Source organism: Myotis myotis, unplaced genomic scaffold (genome assembly GCF_014108235.1).
Source record: "Myotis myotis isolate mMyoMyo1 unplaced genomic scaffold, mMyoMyo1.p scaffold_m19_p_2, whole genome shotgun sequence".
NCBI lineage: Eukaryota > Metazoa > Chordata > Mammalia > Chiroptera > Vespertilionidae > Myotis > Myotis myotis.
Window position 1 is genome coordinate 136,382,775 of NW_023416324.1, and position 15,276 is coordinate 136,398,050.

Consider the following 15,276-nt stretch of genomic DNA (forward strand, 5'->3'; position numbering starts at 1 on the left):
ACTTCTTGTTTTTTGTTATTCATAACCCAGCACAGATGAAAACATAGAAACTCCCACCAAGTGTCATGGCCATTTTGCCTGTCAGCATCACTGGTAAACTTTTTTACATAGACTAATCTTCATAGGATTAAATAGGGATTGTGTTTCTGCCTACTTTTCTATTCCTGGAGCTAAACATGAATATAAGATTAGTATCACATTAGTAAAAAGTCACTGGGAAGAGAAAAATTTTATTTTATAAGTGTGATCCCATTTCACAGATGTTACGATTTGTTTGAAGTAACCTGATCTCATTTTCATGTGGTGGCATTTCTCATCAAAACAAAGACCTTAATTAATAAATATCCTAGAATGATGAATAACATTTCTAATTGTTCTTTTCTGCTGTAGGAAATGTGTTAGGTTGTTGTCAACAAATTACAGATAGTTGTAACTTCTATGAATTTAAAGTATTTAAGCTAAGATAGAGAAAAAGGAATTACCTAAAGCAAGAAAAATAATATTTTCTTCCACAAACTCACTTTGTTTGGAATCTTTTAAATATGTTATCTTATCTATCCCTACTTTCCAGGTGAGATTCAAGAGATACATGGTTTTTCTCTAGATTTTGCAACTAGTAAGTGGTGAATTGGGATTTGATTACAGATCTGTTTGTCTCCCCTCCCCCCAATATTACATTGCCTTCTTACCCCTAGAAAACCTGGGAATTTAGATAGATAGGTGGTATTTAAAATCACTTTTATGTGTTTCTTTTTATCTATGATATGATTTAGCCTTTTTCTCCCCCTTAGGATAATACCCGTCAAGCTGCATGGCCCTCAGCTGATGACTCCACCACCAGCAGTACTTCACTACTTGATTTCAGCTCTGGTTCTCCCTCAGCCACTGGCAGGGAACTCTGGTCGGAAAGACCTTTGGGTGATTTAGTGTCTACACCCAAACTAGACTTTCCCACGAAGGTGGGCCTCCATTCTTCCCCAGCGGTTTTAGAGGTTAGCAGCTTGACTCTTCATTCTGTCACCCCAGCAGTGCTGCCGACTGGCTTGCCTGTGGCTTCTGAGGAAAGGACTTCTGGATCTTACTTATTAGAAGAGGGTAAGAAATTCTACTTCCTGTTCATATTTCTTTACTTTATTGTGTAAATGACAAGGGTTTTGAGGAGAGGAAGAGACTGGGGTTAATAGGAAAGTAGGTTAGGAGGAAATGTCTTGGGAAAATTGTGTGAGAAAGGGAACAATCAGGTTTAATTGTTTGGACTGGAAATGAACTTGGTAGGCTGGGGTAGGGATCAATTAATAGATATTTTGAAAGTCCCATTAAAATATATAATTAAATTACTATTAGATAACTACTTTACTTATTTAAATATTGGAGTGGTAAACAAAGAGCATCAGAGAAGATTATCCCAGTAGCTTTTAATAGGATTAAGTGTAGGGGCCAGGTATAGAGATTTTTAGCTTGCATTAGACTTCATTTGGGAGGGAGAACCTGAACTAAGGAAGTTATAGCAGAGATTAAGGAATGAAAATCAAGTAGATGATTTAAATGTTGTGAAGGAAAGGAGAAATCAATGTGACTCATGCATGGAGTATACTTGAGAAAGAGGAAGATGAACAAAGTTGTAAACAATGAGTCCAGGATTTTGAACATTAAGTGAACCTGAAAGATGATGGAGAATAAACATAACAAGGAAATAGAAATTTAAAGATAAACACAATTTCCTAGGGAATTCTTTCCCTAAGTTTTCACTAGATTCAGTGTTTATTGTCAACATGGTTATCAGCAGTTCTTTTTATTTTCATGGAGTAAAAAAAAAGAAAATCAAGTGTTTAAAGATGAATTATTTCAATAGCCTATATCTTGTTCTCAAGGAAGGTATATTCATGAGTGATTGTACCACACCACAAAAACATAATCATATTGTCTTGTTGTTTGCTGGATCTAGCAAAGTACTAGTAAAAGTCAGCAACTATCCTTACTAATCTAATGGAAAGAAACAGGAAGCTGGTTTTATTAGGAGGACTGGGAATATATTTTAGTAACACTGTAGATTAATTAATGGAAAACTTTATTTTTAGGATTAACCAAAGTCGAAGGGTCAGAAGATTCTTTTTCAGGTGATCCTTTGCCCTTAAGTACATTAACTCATTCTGTACCAGAAGAAACAATACCACCTAAGGAAGATTCTGTGGTGTCTTTGACATCCTCACCGTATCTGGTCTCCTCTGTCATATTAGATCCCCTTGCTCAGGAAGGGTCTACACCTCCTGGCTTAGACCCTTCGGCCTCCAAAGTTAACGGCCAATTAGAAGTGAGCACTTTGATGCCAGACACATCCATGGAAAAAGAGGTCATATTTGAGAATGGCTTAGGCTCAGGGTCTGGGGAAAAGGTGAGTGGGATTACTTGGCCATGGAGCGACACTTCATTAGAGAAGAGCATTGAACCACTGACCAAATCATGGCTGGAAGATGAGGATTCACTTTTGCCATTTGAGAGTGTGGATGAGAAACTAGTTGTAGGTGACAAAATAGATTCCACAGACCGAAGTATTGAGCACTCAAAATATGGGCATATTGATAGATCCACACACTTTTCAGAGGAAGAGCCCCTTGAGGGACCTACTGTGCCCTTCTTTGCAGAGACCACAACTCAGTCTGCACCTCTAATTCTCTCCAAGCACACATCAGAGGTACCTGACATTGATTATTACTCAGTTACCAATGCACCTCCTCTACTGACATCTATAGCAATCTTTGATTCTACTGGTAAACCAGATCAAGTAGAACCATTTCTAAAGGAGGATATGGAACAAACTACAGAGCCATCCAATCGTAAACAGTTTGATAGCAAGATTTCAACACTGAAGCCAGATATGCAATCTTTGTGGACCATATCGCCAGAATCAGATGTAGTTTGGGAAAAAACTTCTTCCCTAGGAAAATTGTCTGGAGACACATTGGCAAGTGCACCGGAGAGTACTGACAAGCTCTGGTTGAAAGCTTCCATGACACAGTCTACCGAATTGCCTCCAACCACAAGCTCCACCCTGCTGGAGGATGAAGTAATTATGGGTGTACAGGATATTTCATTAGAACTGGACCGGATAGGCACAGATTACTATCAGCCTGAGCTAATCCCAGAAGAAAATGGCAGGGTTGGTAGTTATGTGGAAATCTCTACAAATGTTCACTCTACAGAGATGGCTATTGTGGCTCACCCCACAAAAAGAGGTGACTCAAATCATACCCAGACCACAGGAGCATTGCTGGTTTTCTTCAGCCTTCGAGTGACTAACATGATGTTTTCAGAAGATCTGTTTAATAAAAACTCTTTGGAATATAAAGCCCTGGAGCAAAGATTCTTAGAGTTGGTAAGCATAAAAAGTGAACCATGGGCATTAGTGAGTAGTCAACACATAAGATCTGAGCCAAGGAGAGTGTGGTCTGCTGTAGACACTCATTTTGTTTTTTTTATCAACTACAAATAATGTCATGGCCTAGAGTGTTAGGAAAGTAATAAGACAGGTGGATATGAATGTGGCATGAGGGTGATGTAATAGCTTAGATACTGAATATTGTATTCATGAATTCTGGGACTGAAACAAGTTTAAGATTTTTTTTCACAGTTTATTGTGAGACCAATGTTTTGTGGGTACCTATAACACCTTCACTGTTGGGATACTTTAGTAACAGAGAAAATAAACTCTCTGGTATCTAAAACTGTCTGTGAGTTCTATGCGGTTCCAAAATAGTACTATTAAAATCTCATGACTCTAAAATAATGCAAAATTGACACTCTTTTTCCTTAAATTTTTTTCATTTACAGTTTATATTCATATTATTTTATATTAGTTTCAAGTGTACAGCATAGTGGCTAGATAATTATATACTTTACAAAGTGTTGCCCCTAATATTTTCAGTATGCAACTGGAACCGTACATATTTATTACAATATTATTGACTATACTAGAGGCCCAGTGCACAAAATTCCTGCATGGGTAAGGTCCCTAAGCCTGGTCAGTGATCAGGGCCCATTGGGGCCTTCAGGTTGCTGGCTGGGGCCTTCCTTCTGACTGCCAGACAGGGCCTCTCTTCGTTCTGCACTGCCTCCTGGTTGTCAGCTCATGTCATAGTGAGTGATCAAACTCCTGGTCTCCCGGTTGAACTCCCGAGGGGACATTTTGCATATTAGCCATATATATATATATATATCCAGTGCATGAATTCATGCATGGGCGGGGTCCCTAGGCCTGGCTGGCGATCGGGGCCCATCGAGGCCATCTTGCCCAGTCCTGATCAAGGCTGGCTGGCCGGGGAAAGGGACTGTGGGAGGTTGGCTGGTCATGGGAGGTGGGCTGTGGGAGCACACTGACCACCAGGGGGAAGCTCCTGCATTGCACATCTGCCTCCTGGTGGTCAGTGTGCATCATAGCTCCCAGCCAGTCGTCTGGTCATCTGGTTGTAATGGTCACTTAGGCTTTTATGTATATAGATTTCCTATGCTGTACTTTACATCTCCATGACTATTACCATTTGCAACAGCCTGGGTGGACCTTGAGGGGATTATGCTAAGTGAAATAAGTCAGAGAAAGACAAATACTATATGATTTCACTTATATGTGGAATCTAAAGAACAAAATCAATGAGCAAACAGAATAGAAACACACTCATAGATACAGAGAGCATACTGATGGTTGCCGGGGGTTGGGGGGCGGGGGGGGGGGGGGAACTAGGTGAAAAAGGTGAAGGGATTGAGAAGTATAGATTGGTAGTTACAATTGATACTTTGTTAATGAGCAGTTTAAATAATGCAAATAGCATGCAGTTTGGAAAGGGGGAAGGGTTCATCCTTGTTTAATTTTTTTTGTACATGTTGAGCAAAATGCAAAATATTGTCAGTAAACTGATCATTTTTCATGTGTTGCAGCTGGTTCCCTATCTCCAGTCAAATCTCACAGGGTTCCAGAATTTAGAAATCTTGAACTTCAGAAATGGCAGTATTGTGGTGAATAGCAGAATGAAGTTCTCCAAGTCTGTCCCTCCTAATGTCAACAATGCTGTATACATGATTCTGGAAGACTTTTGCACCACTGCCTACCAAACCATGAACTTGGCTATTGATAAATACTCCCTTGACGTGGAATCAGGTGATGATATTGATTACTCTGCTGATTTCTTAGTGGAATCCAGTAATTATTCTTATGTATTTTCTTCCACACCGAGTCAAGGTGAATTCAACACTTGTAGGTAAAAGAGTATCATGTCAGGCAAATTTTCCCCATCTTGATAATTAGTATATCTCTTCCAAGGATATCAGTATCATTCTCTTTTCAAAAGGGTGGTCCACATATGTTATCTTTACTTATTTACCTCCTGTTTCCTTTTCTACTCTATCTGGCTCTCTCTTTTACCTTTCCACTGGATCTGTTTTTGCTACATCTCTATTTGCCAAGCAGGTAGATTTGGACTCCCTTCCTTCTATATAATTTTCCCAAGTTGTTTTATCCATTTCCATTATTATAAGTCTAATAGAGATAAAATTTCTCTCCACATTTTTATATACAGATTAGACTTGTCTTCTGAGCTCCAGAATCAGTATCTAACTATGTACTTGTTGACCTTAAGTTGGATGTATTCTACGTATATCAAATTTAAGATAAGTAAGAGTGAGATCTTGTTTTCTGTATCTCTCCGCATTTCAGCTATATCCATTCCACTCAACTTCACCATCTTGATAAATGGAAGCTGTGTCCACTCAGCTACTTAAGCCAGAAACCTGGGAAGTCGTTCTGATACCTCAGTTTCTATTACCACCATTGCCACTACTCTAGGCCAAACCATTGTCACCTCTTATTTGAACTAGTTTCCCCACTACCTCTCTTGTTTCCTTCCCTTCTCCATTTTTCAGATAGCAGCCAGGGTGCTCCTTCTAAAAACATCAATCAGATTACTTTACTTCAATGACTGCCTGGCTCAGTAGCTACAAGGCCTGGACCCTACCTTCTTCCCCGATATCATCTAATGAAACTAACTTCTTTGCTTACCAAGTCAAACTTGCTGGTTTTTAGTTCCTCAGATTCAAACAACTTTTCTTGCCTTAAAGCCTTTGCACATACTGTCTCCTTTGCTTGGAACTCTTTCCCCTCTTGGCTGACTTCTGCTCACCCTTTATGCTTCAGTTCAAATGTCTCCTCCTCAAGACTTTCACTGAATCACCCATAATCTAGATTGGGTCTCTTCTGTTAGTTTTTCTTGTAACATCACGTTCTTTTCCTGCTATAGAGCTTATAACTTTTGTAATAATGCTAATTTATGCACATTGTTGCTTAATGGGCATTATCCTCAGTTGAGCTATCGACAAGGAATGATATTTTATCTGTTTTATTAACCATAGTGTCTTGCATATAAAAGGTACTAAAAAATACTGCGAACGAATGAAATGAACCATTGTTTTTATTTGGAAGATTTGGATGCAGTGAATACTGTTGAATCCTCAGACTTTGTTCTTTTTCATCTTCCACCCACCAGAGGACAGTGGTTTTAGGTACGAGTCAGGGGGAATACCTGAGTTCGTATTTCTCCAGTGACTTTTACTCTCAAACTGGTTTGAAAGTGAACTCTATTTTTTAACTGAGAAAGTCACATTCTTTCCTTTGAAATCCTTATTCACTGAAAGTGAGGAAAATGATTCGGCTAATCCTCCAATATTTAAATCTCTTGCCATTTGAGTTCTCTAAGGCCAGTTGTGCAGTCTTTGCCATGTGGTGTAGTGGAAAAAGCAAGTAATTATAATTTGGAAGGCCTGATTTCTTTATTTGTTCTTTTGTTTTTAAATCCTCACCTGAGAATATTTTTTCCATTAATCTTGAGAGAGAGAGAAAGAGAGAGAGAGAGGGAGAAAGAGAGAGAGAGAGAGAGAAACAAATAGAGGGAGAGAAAACATCGATGTGAGAGAGACACATCAACTGGCTGCCTCCTCGACTGGGGCTGTAATTGACCTGTAACATGCCCTTGACCAGGAATTGAACCTGCGACCCTTTGATGCGCGGGCCAATGTTCCACTGAGAAAACTGGCCAGGGCTGGAAGGCCTGATTTTTTGCCTCTGCTCTGCCATTTATCATTTGTGTGACCCTAGATGATCTATATTATCTCTGAGCTTTAGTCCCTCATATATTAAATGGGGATAATGTTTGGGGTGATTACTTAATAAGTTATATAAATGTCTAATCACTATGTTATACACAGGAAACTAATATAATATTGTATGTCAGCTCTAATCGAAAACTTAAAAAAAATTTAAAATGGAGATAATATTACCTGGCCTATGTATTTTATGGGGATAGTCTAAGTATTAAAATAATAACATATTTTGCATTTGACTAGCCATACAAATGCATGCAAGCAGATATAATTCATAAAACTTTTTGCAAAAGTCAACCCACTTTTTAAAAAAAGAGAAGGACCCAATCAGTAAGTGCATTTACATCAATATTTTATGTAACTCACATGTGAGCTGCATGCTGAGTCATTCAGGTTTATAGGGTCACCTTTTTCTTTAATATTCAAATGAACTGGCATCAGCCCCTTCCAAGTGTAGTGTAAAACCTGCATCCATGTCCCTCCCACCCCCAATATCTCTAGGAATGAACAGGGATGAAATATCTCTTAATCACCTCCAGCTCTGAGTTCCTTCTGCTGAATTTCCAATCCTTGTGGTTGTTCTTTATGAAAACCCAATACAGATCACAGTCCCATTTTTGACTTTTCCAAGGCACCTCTACAAGGTAGTTGATTCTATCAGATATTTCCTTTGCTATGAGGGTGACAGAGAAGGCTTTATCATACCACTACAGGTGGTTTAAAATATTGTTGGGCATAAAATATCCTAAACTTCCTTAGCAACCCTTTCAAAGTCATTTCTTATTGGCCAACTTTTTGGACCAAGCCAGCTACCATGCTATTCTGGCTGTCTTTCTACACCTTTTCCATAGTTTCTTCATTATCATTTTTCTAGACCCATCAATTCCTCTCTTAGCCTGTCCCTGGTAAACTAGACATAATTCATTTTATAATTTAGATCCTTGTCTCTTATCCCAAATTAAGCTCCAGGTCTATCTTTGTTTTCCCCTAAAGTCATTAAGGTCTTAAACAGAGCGCCATGTATTCTGGGCATCCACCTTTAACCTACACAGAGGACTGGAAAAAGACTGTAAAGCTACAGTCTTTTATTTACATGATTAAAATATTAGTCTTACTCTCTCTTCTTGGTCTAGGGCAAAAGGAAGCAACATTTATTTTTTCCCTCTTCCTATTTCCCTTCCACCAGACATTCACACATATACCCATGGAATGATCACAGTATTTTAGAATTTTAAAATAGAATTTCCCTACTACCTGTATATTTTTAGTTAAAGGTCTTCAGATTAAAATATTATTTTATCTCAAGATTGGCTAGAGATAAGATTGACGTGTTTCTTGTCTAACTTCTTTGCACAAAAACTCTTGAACTTCCATCAACATAGGAAGCCATGCAATATTATCCTTCCCCTTCTCTAAACACACTGCTAGGCCAGGATTATGTTGTTTTCTGGGTACAAAGTCACAATATGTATACTAGAATAAGACTGTGAGGACAGGAAATACACAATGGAACCCTGCTGCATGGGCCCCTTGTAGAAACTGCCCATCTAACAGCACTGTTGTATGCTTTCCTTGTTATATGAGCATCTCATCAGTGGTCCCCCGTATGAGTTTCCTAGGGCTGCTGTAACAAAAGAACACAAACAGGATGGCTTACAAAAACAGAGATTTATTCTCTCATAGTTTTGAAAGATAGAAATCTAAAACTAAGGTGTTTCTGGGCCATGATACCTCTGAAGGGTTTAGGAAAGATTCTTAGGATGAATCTGAAAATTTTTGTGGTTTTGGTGGTGATGGTGTAGTTTAATGCTTCAGGAAAGGGGTCATCCCCATGGTACTTTGGACAGTGAGACTTAGTGGAGGAGCTTCATGTACTCCAACTCCTGTGTTTTGCCTTTTCTAGTATTTTTTTTCTGGTTTGTTTAATGTTTTAGGTGATGAAGCCAACCCTTGCAAGTTTCAGGCATGCAATGAGTTTTCCGAGTGTTTGGTCAATCCCTGGAGTGGAGAAGCAGAGTGCAGATGCTACCCTGGGTACCTGAGTGTGGAAGAACTGCCTTGTCAGAGTCTCTGTGACCTTCAGCCTGACTTCTGCTTCAATGATGGGAAATGTGACATTATGCCTGGACATGGGGCCATTTGTAGGTATGGCGTAGCTAGGAATTTTGACTTCATGAGGTTGTAGATACTTCCTCTGAAGAAAAAGGGTCTACACCTATGATTTTAGGATAATCTCAGCAGTATTTGTTATAGAAGTTATATCTAAACAATAGATTGGTACTATTTAGTGTTCATGTGAAGACTGAGTTGAGTTAAAATGCCTGAATTATAGTTCAAATGGTTATTTTATTTTATGCTCTTAGGGAGCTGTGAGAAAGACATTGTCTAGTGTCCCACTGAGAGTCCTGGGAGTAGTTGGGGTCTGTGTTGTGGTTCTTAGAGGGGATGGTAAGGCAATTGGCACTTAAATTAGGTTTCGGCGTAAGAGCAACATGTAATACTGTAACTGAAAGTGAAAACAAAGGAGTTTTATTCTATTTGGATTCTGTTTTGAATGGCTCTGGGCTGCTCTTGGTCCTACCAAGTATTCAGAGAAAAATAAAAGCAAATATTTAAAGTCTTTGAAGTCATGACAAATATATTTTATTTCAGTACCTGAGATCCATTTTTTAAAAGTAGAACGATGAAAATGCCGTAGATGAGCAGATACAGGTACCCTGACTGTCCTTTCCTGCCCATTCCCCTAAAACAAAGTAGAGCAAATCAACCTCCCACCACACACCACAGTCACATGGTGTAAAAGGAGTGAGTGCTGAGAATAAATGAGAGGACAATTTGTGGATGTGAAAATGGTCAAATGTTGGCATAATGCCACCAACAGAGGAAATAGGTAGAAATGATTCAGATTCTTCTATGTGGAAAAGTGTAATGTTTAGCTAGCAAAATAAGGGGAAAGGTAGTCCCTTGATATCCAGAGAAATTAGTATTATGGAAAAGCAGTGATTTCCTTGCTGCTATGGGATTTAAAGACATTTTTGCACAGGTCTGTGGCCTTGGGGTATGGAGGGACTTAACTTGTATGATCATTGAACCTGCACATTTACCTCTTTACTGAAGCTTCCTGTGGCCAGTATTTATTTCTTTACCTTTCCCAGGTCCCACTGAAGCTTCTGCTGTTCATTGTTACTTTCAGCAAAGTGATTCCACTTTGAGACTCAGTCACTTCTCATTACAGGTGCCGGGTGGGTGAGAACTGGTGGTACCGAGGGGAGCACTGTGAGGAGTTTGTGTCTGAGCCCTTGGTGATAGGCATCACCATCGCCGCCGTGGTTGGACTTCTCCTCGTCTCTTCTGCTGTTGTCATCTTCCTCATCAAGACTCTTCAAGCTCAGAATGCTCAGAGAGAAAGAGAGAGGCCCTTTAGGTAAATAAAACTGCTCTTGGGTGAAAGAAAATGTCCCGCTTATTCATTCATTTAGTACTGACTATGTGCCAAATATCGAATAAGGATCTGGGGTGCAAGGGAGAAAGCTATAAAGTTGAATGAAAACATGGGCTCTGTCCTCGAAGGGTGTCAAATTGGAAATAAACAGAAGCTGCAGTATGAGTAAGATGTGAAGGGATCTGGATGAGGCACGAGTTAGTTTTGCCTGGGGGAGAGAGTCTTAGAAGTTGAAAGATAGTTGTGGTATTTAGCTGGACAGAAGAGTAGCTATCTATGGTGGGTGGGTGGGACACTTTCTAGCTAATTGAATGAGCATGAGCAAAGTTAGGAAGGCATGAGTGAATCTCAAGGAACACTAAAGGAATGGCCTCATTGAGCATGGCCAAATGCCTGTTTCATGATTGGGGAGAGGCTGGAAGGGTGATGGCGATAAGGTAAGATCCCTGTATGAAGATCAGATCAATTAGTTTGTTACCCTTTGCTCATTAGGTTCTAAATCTAGATAAGAATCTGACAAGAAATGACATCTGATTTTCTTTTAGTAAAATGTAGCTTCATTAATGGAGAAAATATAATCTGTTTTACTTGTTAGACTAGCAATCCAAGGACCCTTTGGGTTGTTATCCTATATCAGTGATGGTGAACCTTTTGAGCTTGGCGTGTCAGCATTTTGAAAAACCCTAACTTAACTCTGGTGCCGTGTCACATATAGAAATTTTTTGATATTTGCAACCATAGTAAAACAAAGACTTATATTTTTGATATTTATTTTATATGTTTAAATGCCATTTAACAAAGAAAAATCAACCAAAAAAATGAGTTCGTGTGTCACCTCTGACACGCGTGTCATAGGTTCGCCATCACTGTCCTATATAATAAAAGTCTAATATGCAAATTGTCCCCTCAACCTGGAGTTCAACCGGGAGTTTGACAAGGGGGTGGGGCTGTCCAGCCAACCGCCTGTGGCAGCTCCCCCCAGTTGGCGGCAGGTGGCCAGGGAAAGGGAGGCCCCAGTTGGCAGCCAGCAGTCACTAGGGACCCTACTCATGCATGAATTTCGTGCACTGGGCCTCTAGTGTGATAATAATCAGTGGTTGTACTTTGCTTTTGTGCTTCCATAGTCTATAAGAGTTACTGGTTTAGGTCTAGGTTACCTTCCCTCACCCTCAGCTTGCTAAGGAGGCACCTCTCCTAGGTTCTTAGAGTGCCCAGGACATACTTCCATCACTGTTCTTATGCTTTTTATTGAGTCTGACTTTTCATTAGACTGTAATCTCATTCCAATCAATTCTTTATCATTACTATCTAGAACTGTCTTAGGCACATAATCAATGCTCAGTAAATATTTGTAGACCTGAATTGAACCTGAGGCCCAATACTCCCATATTTATATTTTTATCAGATTTTCTGTGTGCTACACATTGATTTTTTATTTGTCTACTCTGGGAATGATGGTGCCGTATGCATTCCATGAAATACTATCTATTGGCAGGCTTGGTTCCCCATCAGCATTTATTGAGTGTCAGTCCCTGTGGGGCAAGTAAAGATGAATGAGACATGGAACAATTCCCTGGGGCACTTGCCATGTAGTTGAGGAGATAATAATGACAACACCTGATAAATAATTTCTGAGATTGATCTGGGTATTTTTCACAGTCACCTCTCCTGATTTGTATCAGTTCACCTCCTTTTCTTCCCCAAGAGAAATCTTACTACAGGTAAATAGCCTTCCACGTGGTTATACATCTGAATCTGAATGAATCCTACTTTTCTTTTTGTGGCTCCAGCAGACAGCCTGCCAGCCTTTCATCCATTGAAGATGCCGTAAAGTACAACCCCATGTATGAAAGGCATGGGGCGGGAATGGAACAGTACAGGGGACCCTATCCTCAGGGTCCCTTCCAGAGTGCTGCACGAGGTGAGGTGATTGGTGGTCTGAGCAGAGAAGAAGTCAGACAAATATATGAGAACAGTGGGCTTTCCAGAGAGGTAGGAAACTGCTTTTCTGTTGTTGCTCTGCTGCTTCTGGTGTGTGTGTGTGTGTGTGTGTGTGTGTGCGCGCGCGCACGAGCTTCAAGAAAAGATGAGAAGTATTTCCCGATTAGTTTCTACTTCATGATATCCCCCAGTTGATGTAGGATGCAGAGGGTATATGAATCTGAGCTGTACCTTCTTCTCCACCCAGTGGTTTCTTTCTCCATTATTAACAATTGCTCTCTTCCTCCTCCCCACTTCCTTAGAAATATGCCGGAGTTATTCTGAGCAGTTCGTGTACTATCCAAACCTTCCATTCTCTGAAAAGGCCATTCTTTCCTATAGTTCTTCCCTGGATAGCCCAGACAGCCACATTTCCTTATAAAAATTAGGACTCCTTTTAAAAGATGATTTAAGCTTTTCTAATGCGATGTATGGCCTATTTTTCTTTTCAAAAAGGAAATTCAAGAAAGAATGAGAATTTTGGAACTGTATGCCAATGATCCTGAGTTTGCAGCTTTTGTGAGAGAACATCAAATGTAAGCATTCACAACAGCGCCCCTGCTCAGGCTCTTAACCGTTAGCCTTAGAGTAGCGCCTCCAGTGGGAACGCGTAGTTCCTGTTCATGCGATAACCAATGTTTGTTGAGTTCTTTAGAGTTAATACATTCCCACACAGATGACCTCATTTATTTCTCACGATGGCTTTGTAGGTTGAATGTTTCTTTATTTACGTTTTATAAACGAGGAAAAGAAGCCGTGGAGAGCTGAAGGGACTTACTCACGATCATAGTGACAGCAAATGGCAGAGAAAATCTAAAACAGACACTATGTGTTCTGGCCTAGAGCTTCCTGGGCTGTCATATTTTCTCTTATTACCATAGATATCACCCAAGGGTTAATGCTCTAAAATACTTTTCATAGACAGTTTCTCTGAAAAGCATTTGAGAAGCCATAAATCCTTACACTTAAGTATCTCTGTAGATACTTTTCACTATGCTTTCAATTATACAAACCTCATTAAAGTGTATCTCTTGCCTCTACCAAGTTTATCTTACATTTCATTCTATCTTTCCATTTGCTTTTCTCAGCATGTGTTTTGGGCAAGTATCTGTAGTTTTTTTCCTTCTGTTCCCCAGGATCCATAACCAGACTTAGCTTACTAAAATAAATCATCTTATAAAGAGACCATTATGGACATTAACTGAGTGTAGTGGGTGAAATTATAATTTGGCTTTTATTTTTGCTCCTAATGCTGCCCTCACAAAGATGCTTCCTCATGGTTGGGTTTCCCCAGGCCAGGTGTCTTCACGTGGCTTTGAAAAGAGAGAAACCAGAGCAATTCATCCAAGTTTATAGAAGAAATCCACAAAGGGTCAGGATGACACCCATGTCTTCACTGGCGCCTCTGTCCCTTTGCTCCAAATCCCTTTTCTCTGATAGGCAGCCCCTCACTCATGATTCCTCTCTGATAGGAAGGGACACATTGACGCTTAAGGAAATTGAGGAAGATACTTTTCTAATTGCATGTGCATGATGGAGAATTCCTTTAAAAATCTCTGAGCACCTGCCTTGACCCCTGGAAGGTGCCGCCAACCTTGCTGAACCCTGTTAGAACAATATTACCAGGATCTGCCTTTTAAGCTAAGATACCCACTCATCCTGGCATCTCCAGCCAGCAGATGACCCATGGCTCCATTCCAGTGGAATCTAACAGAAAGAACATGACTGACGTTTTTGTCTTCCCTAAGACTTCTCATAACCCCCCTACAGCCACCTGCCTGAATGTGTTTCCTGAATTAAAAATGCGTCTTATCTAGGCTAAGACACCGGAAGAAAGGATTCAGGAAAGCCTAATTAAGGGGAGACAGACTGACTACATTGTTTAAATTTCTGCTGGTAAACTGTCTGGCATTAACATATAAAAATCCATGTAACAGAAGATTTAAAAAAGGTCATAGTGAAACAAAAGGAAGTTCACACAGACACTTCTATCAAAAGAGGGATGTTCATGGAGAAGATGACATTGAAAAAATATGAGGTACATAGCCCATACAACATTTTCAGTTTCACTTAATCTCAGCATTTTTACCTACCAGTAGTCCAAGAAAATGTTAATGGACTTGATTTAGGATTTAGTAAAAGCATTACATGGTCTTTGTGGAGAAGATTTAAAAAAAAAAAAAAAACACAGCAAAGTACAGGATAATTTTCCTGCAAAGAAAGAAAATACAAAGTATTGGTGAATTTAGGAACAGAGCTTGGCAATGTGTTACAGCAAAAATGCATTTCTATGCACATTCTTGCTTTTTCAATTAATTGTGGTTGTTTTTTTTTTCATGGCAGGGAAGAGTTTTAATCAAAACTCTGATCGTGGACCTGATTAGAAGCCCAGAGAAGAGAGAGATCGCTTGTTACCTGTATCATAAAATTAACCTGCATTTTGAACTCTGTTGGAAGAAGAGTATTTTATTAAAAAAACATTCAATTTGGGCACAAATTTTTTCCCCCCCAGTTTAAAATTTTACAATAGAGTAAGAAATGTGACAATTTTTATATGTAAGCTGCATTTAGAGAAATTCCAAACTGTGTGGGCCTGGAGGGCATCTGGAAGAGAGCAGCGGGGCCGGGGTGTGCGTTGGCAGAGCAGTGCTGCCTATCATTGTGGCTCAGGAGACCGGGAGGAAGGGAGGGTGAGACTGTCCAGGAGGAGG

At 39.8% G+C, this 15,276-nt stretch overlaps 1 protein-coding gene across 1 annotated transcript in view; it reads left to right on the forward strand.

The window, feature by feature from the left end:
• Positions 1-15,014, forward strand: part of IMPG2 (interphotoreceptor matrix proteoglycan 2) — a 91,398-nt gene extending 76,384 nt beyond the window's left edge. The window contains exons 12-19 of the mRNA XM_036348896.1: positions 792-1,095; positions 2,079-3,373; positions 4,930-5,149; positions 9,078-9,288; positions 10,379-10,567; positions 12,376-12,577; positions 13,022-13,101; positions 14,909-15,014. Coding sequence (XP_036204789.1) covers positions 792-1,095; positions 2,079-3,373; positions 4,930-5,149; positions 9,078-9,288; positions 10,379-10,567; positions 12,376-12,577; positions 13,022-13,101; positions 14,909-14,921 — 2,514 coding nt within the window. The 3' untranslated portion in view covers positions 14,922-15,014. The remainder of the gene's footprint in view (positions 1-791; positions 1,096-2,078; positions 3,374-4,929; positions 5,150-9,077; positions 9,289-10,378; positions 10,568-12,375; positions 12,578-13,021; positions 13,102-14,908) is intronic.
• The last annotated feature ends 262 nt before the right edge of the window (positions 15,015-15,276 follow it).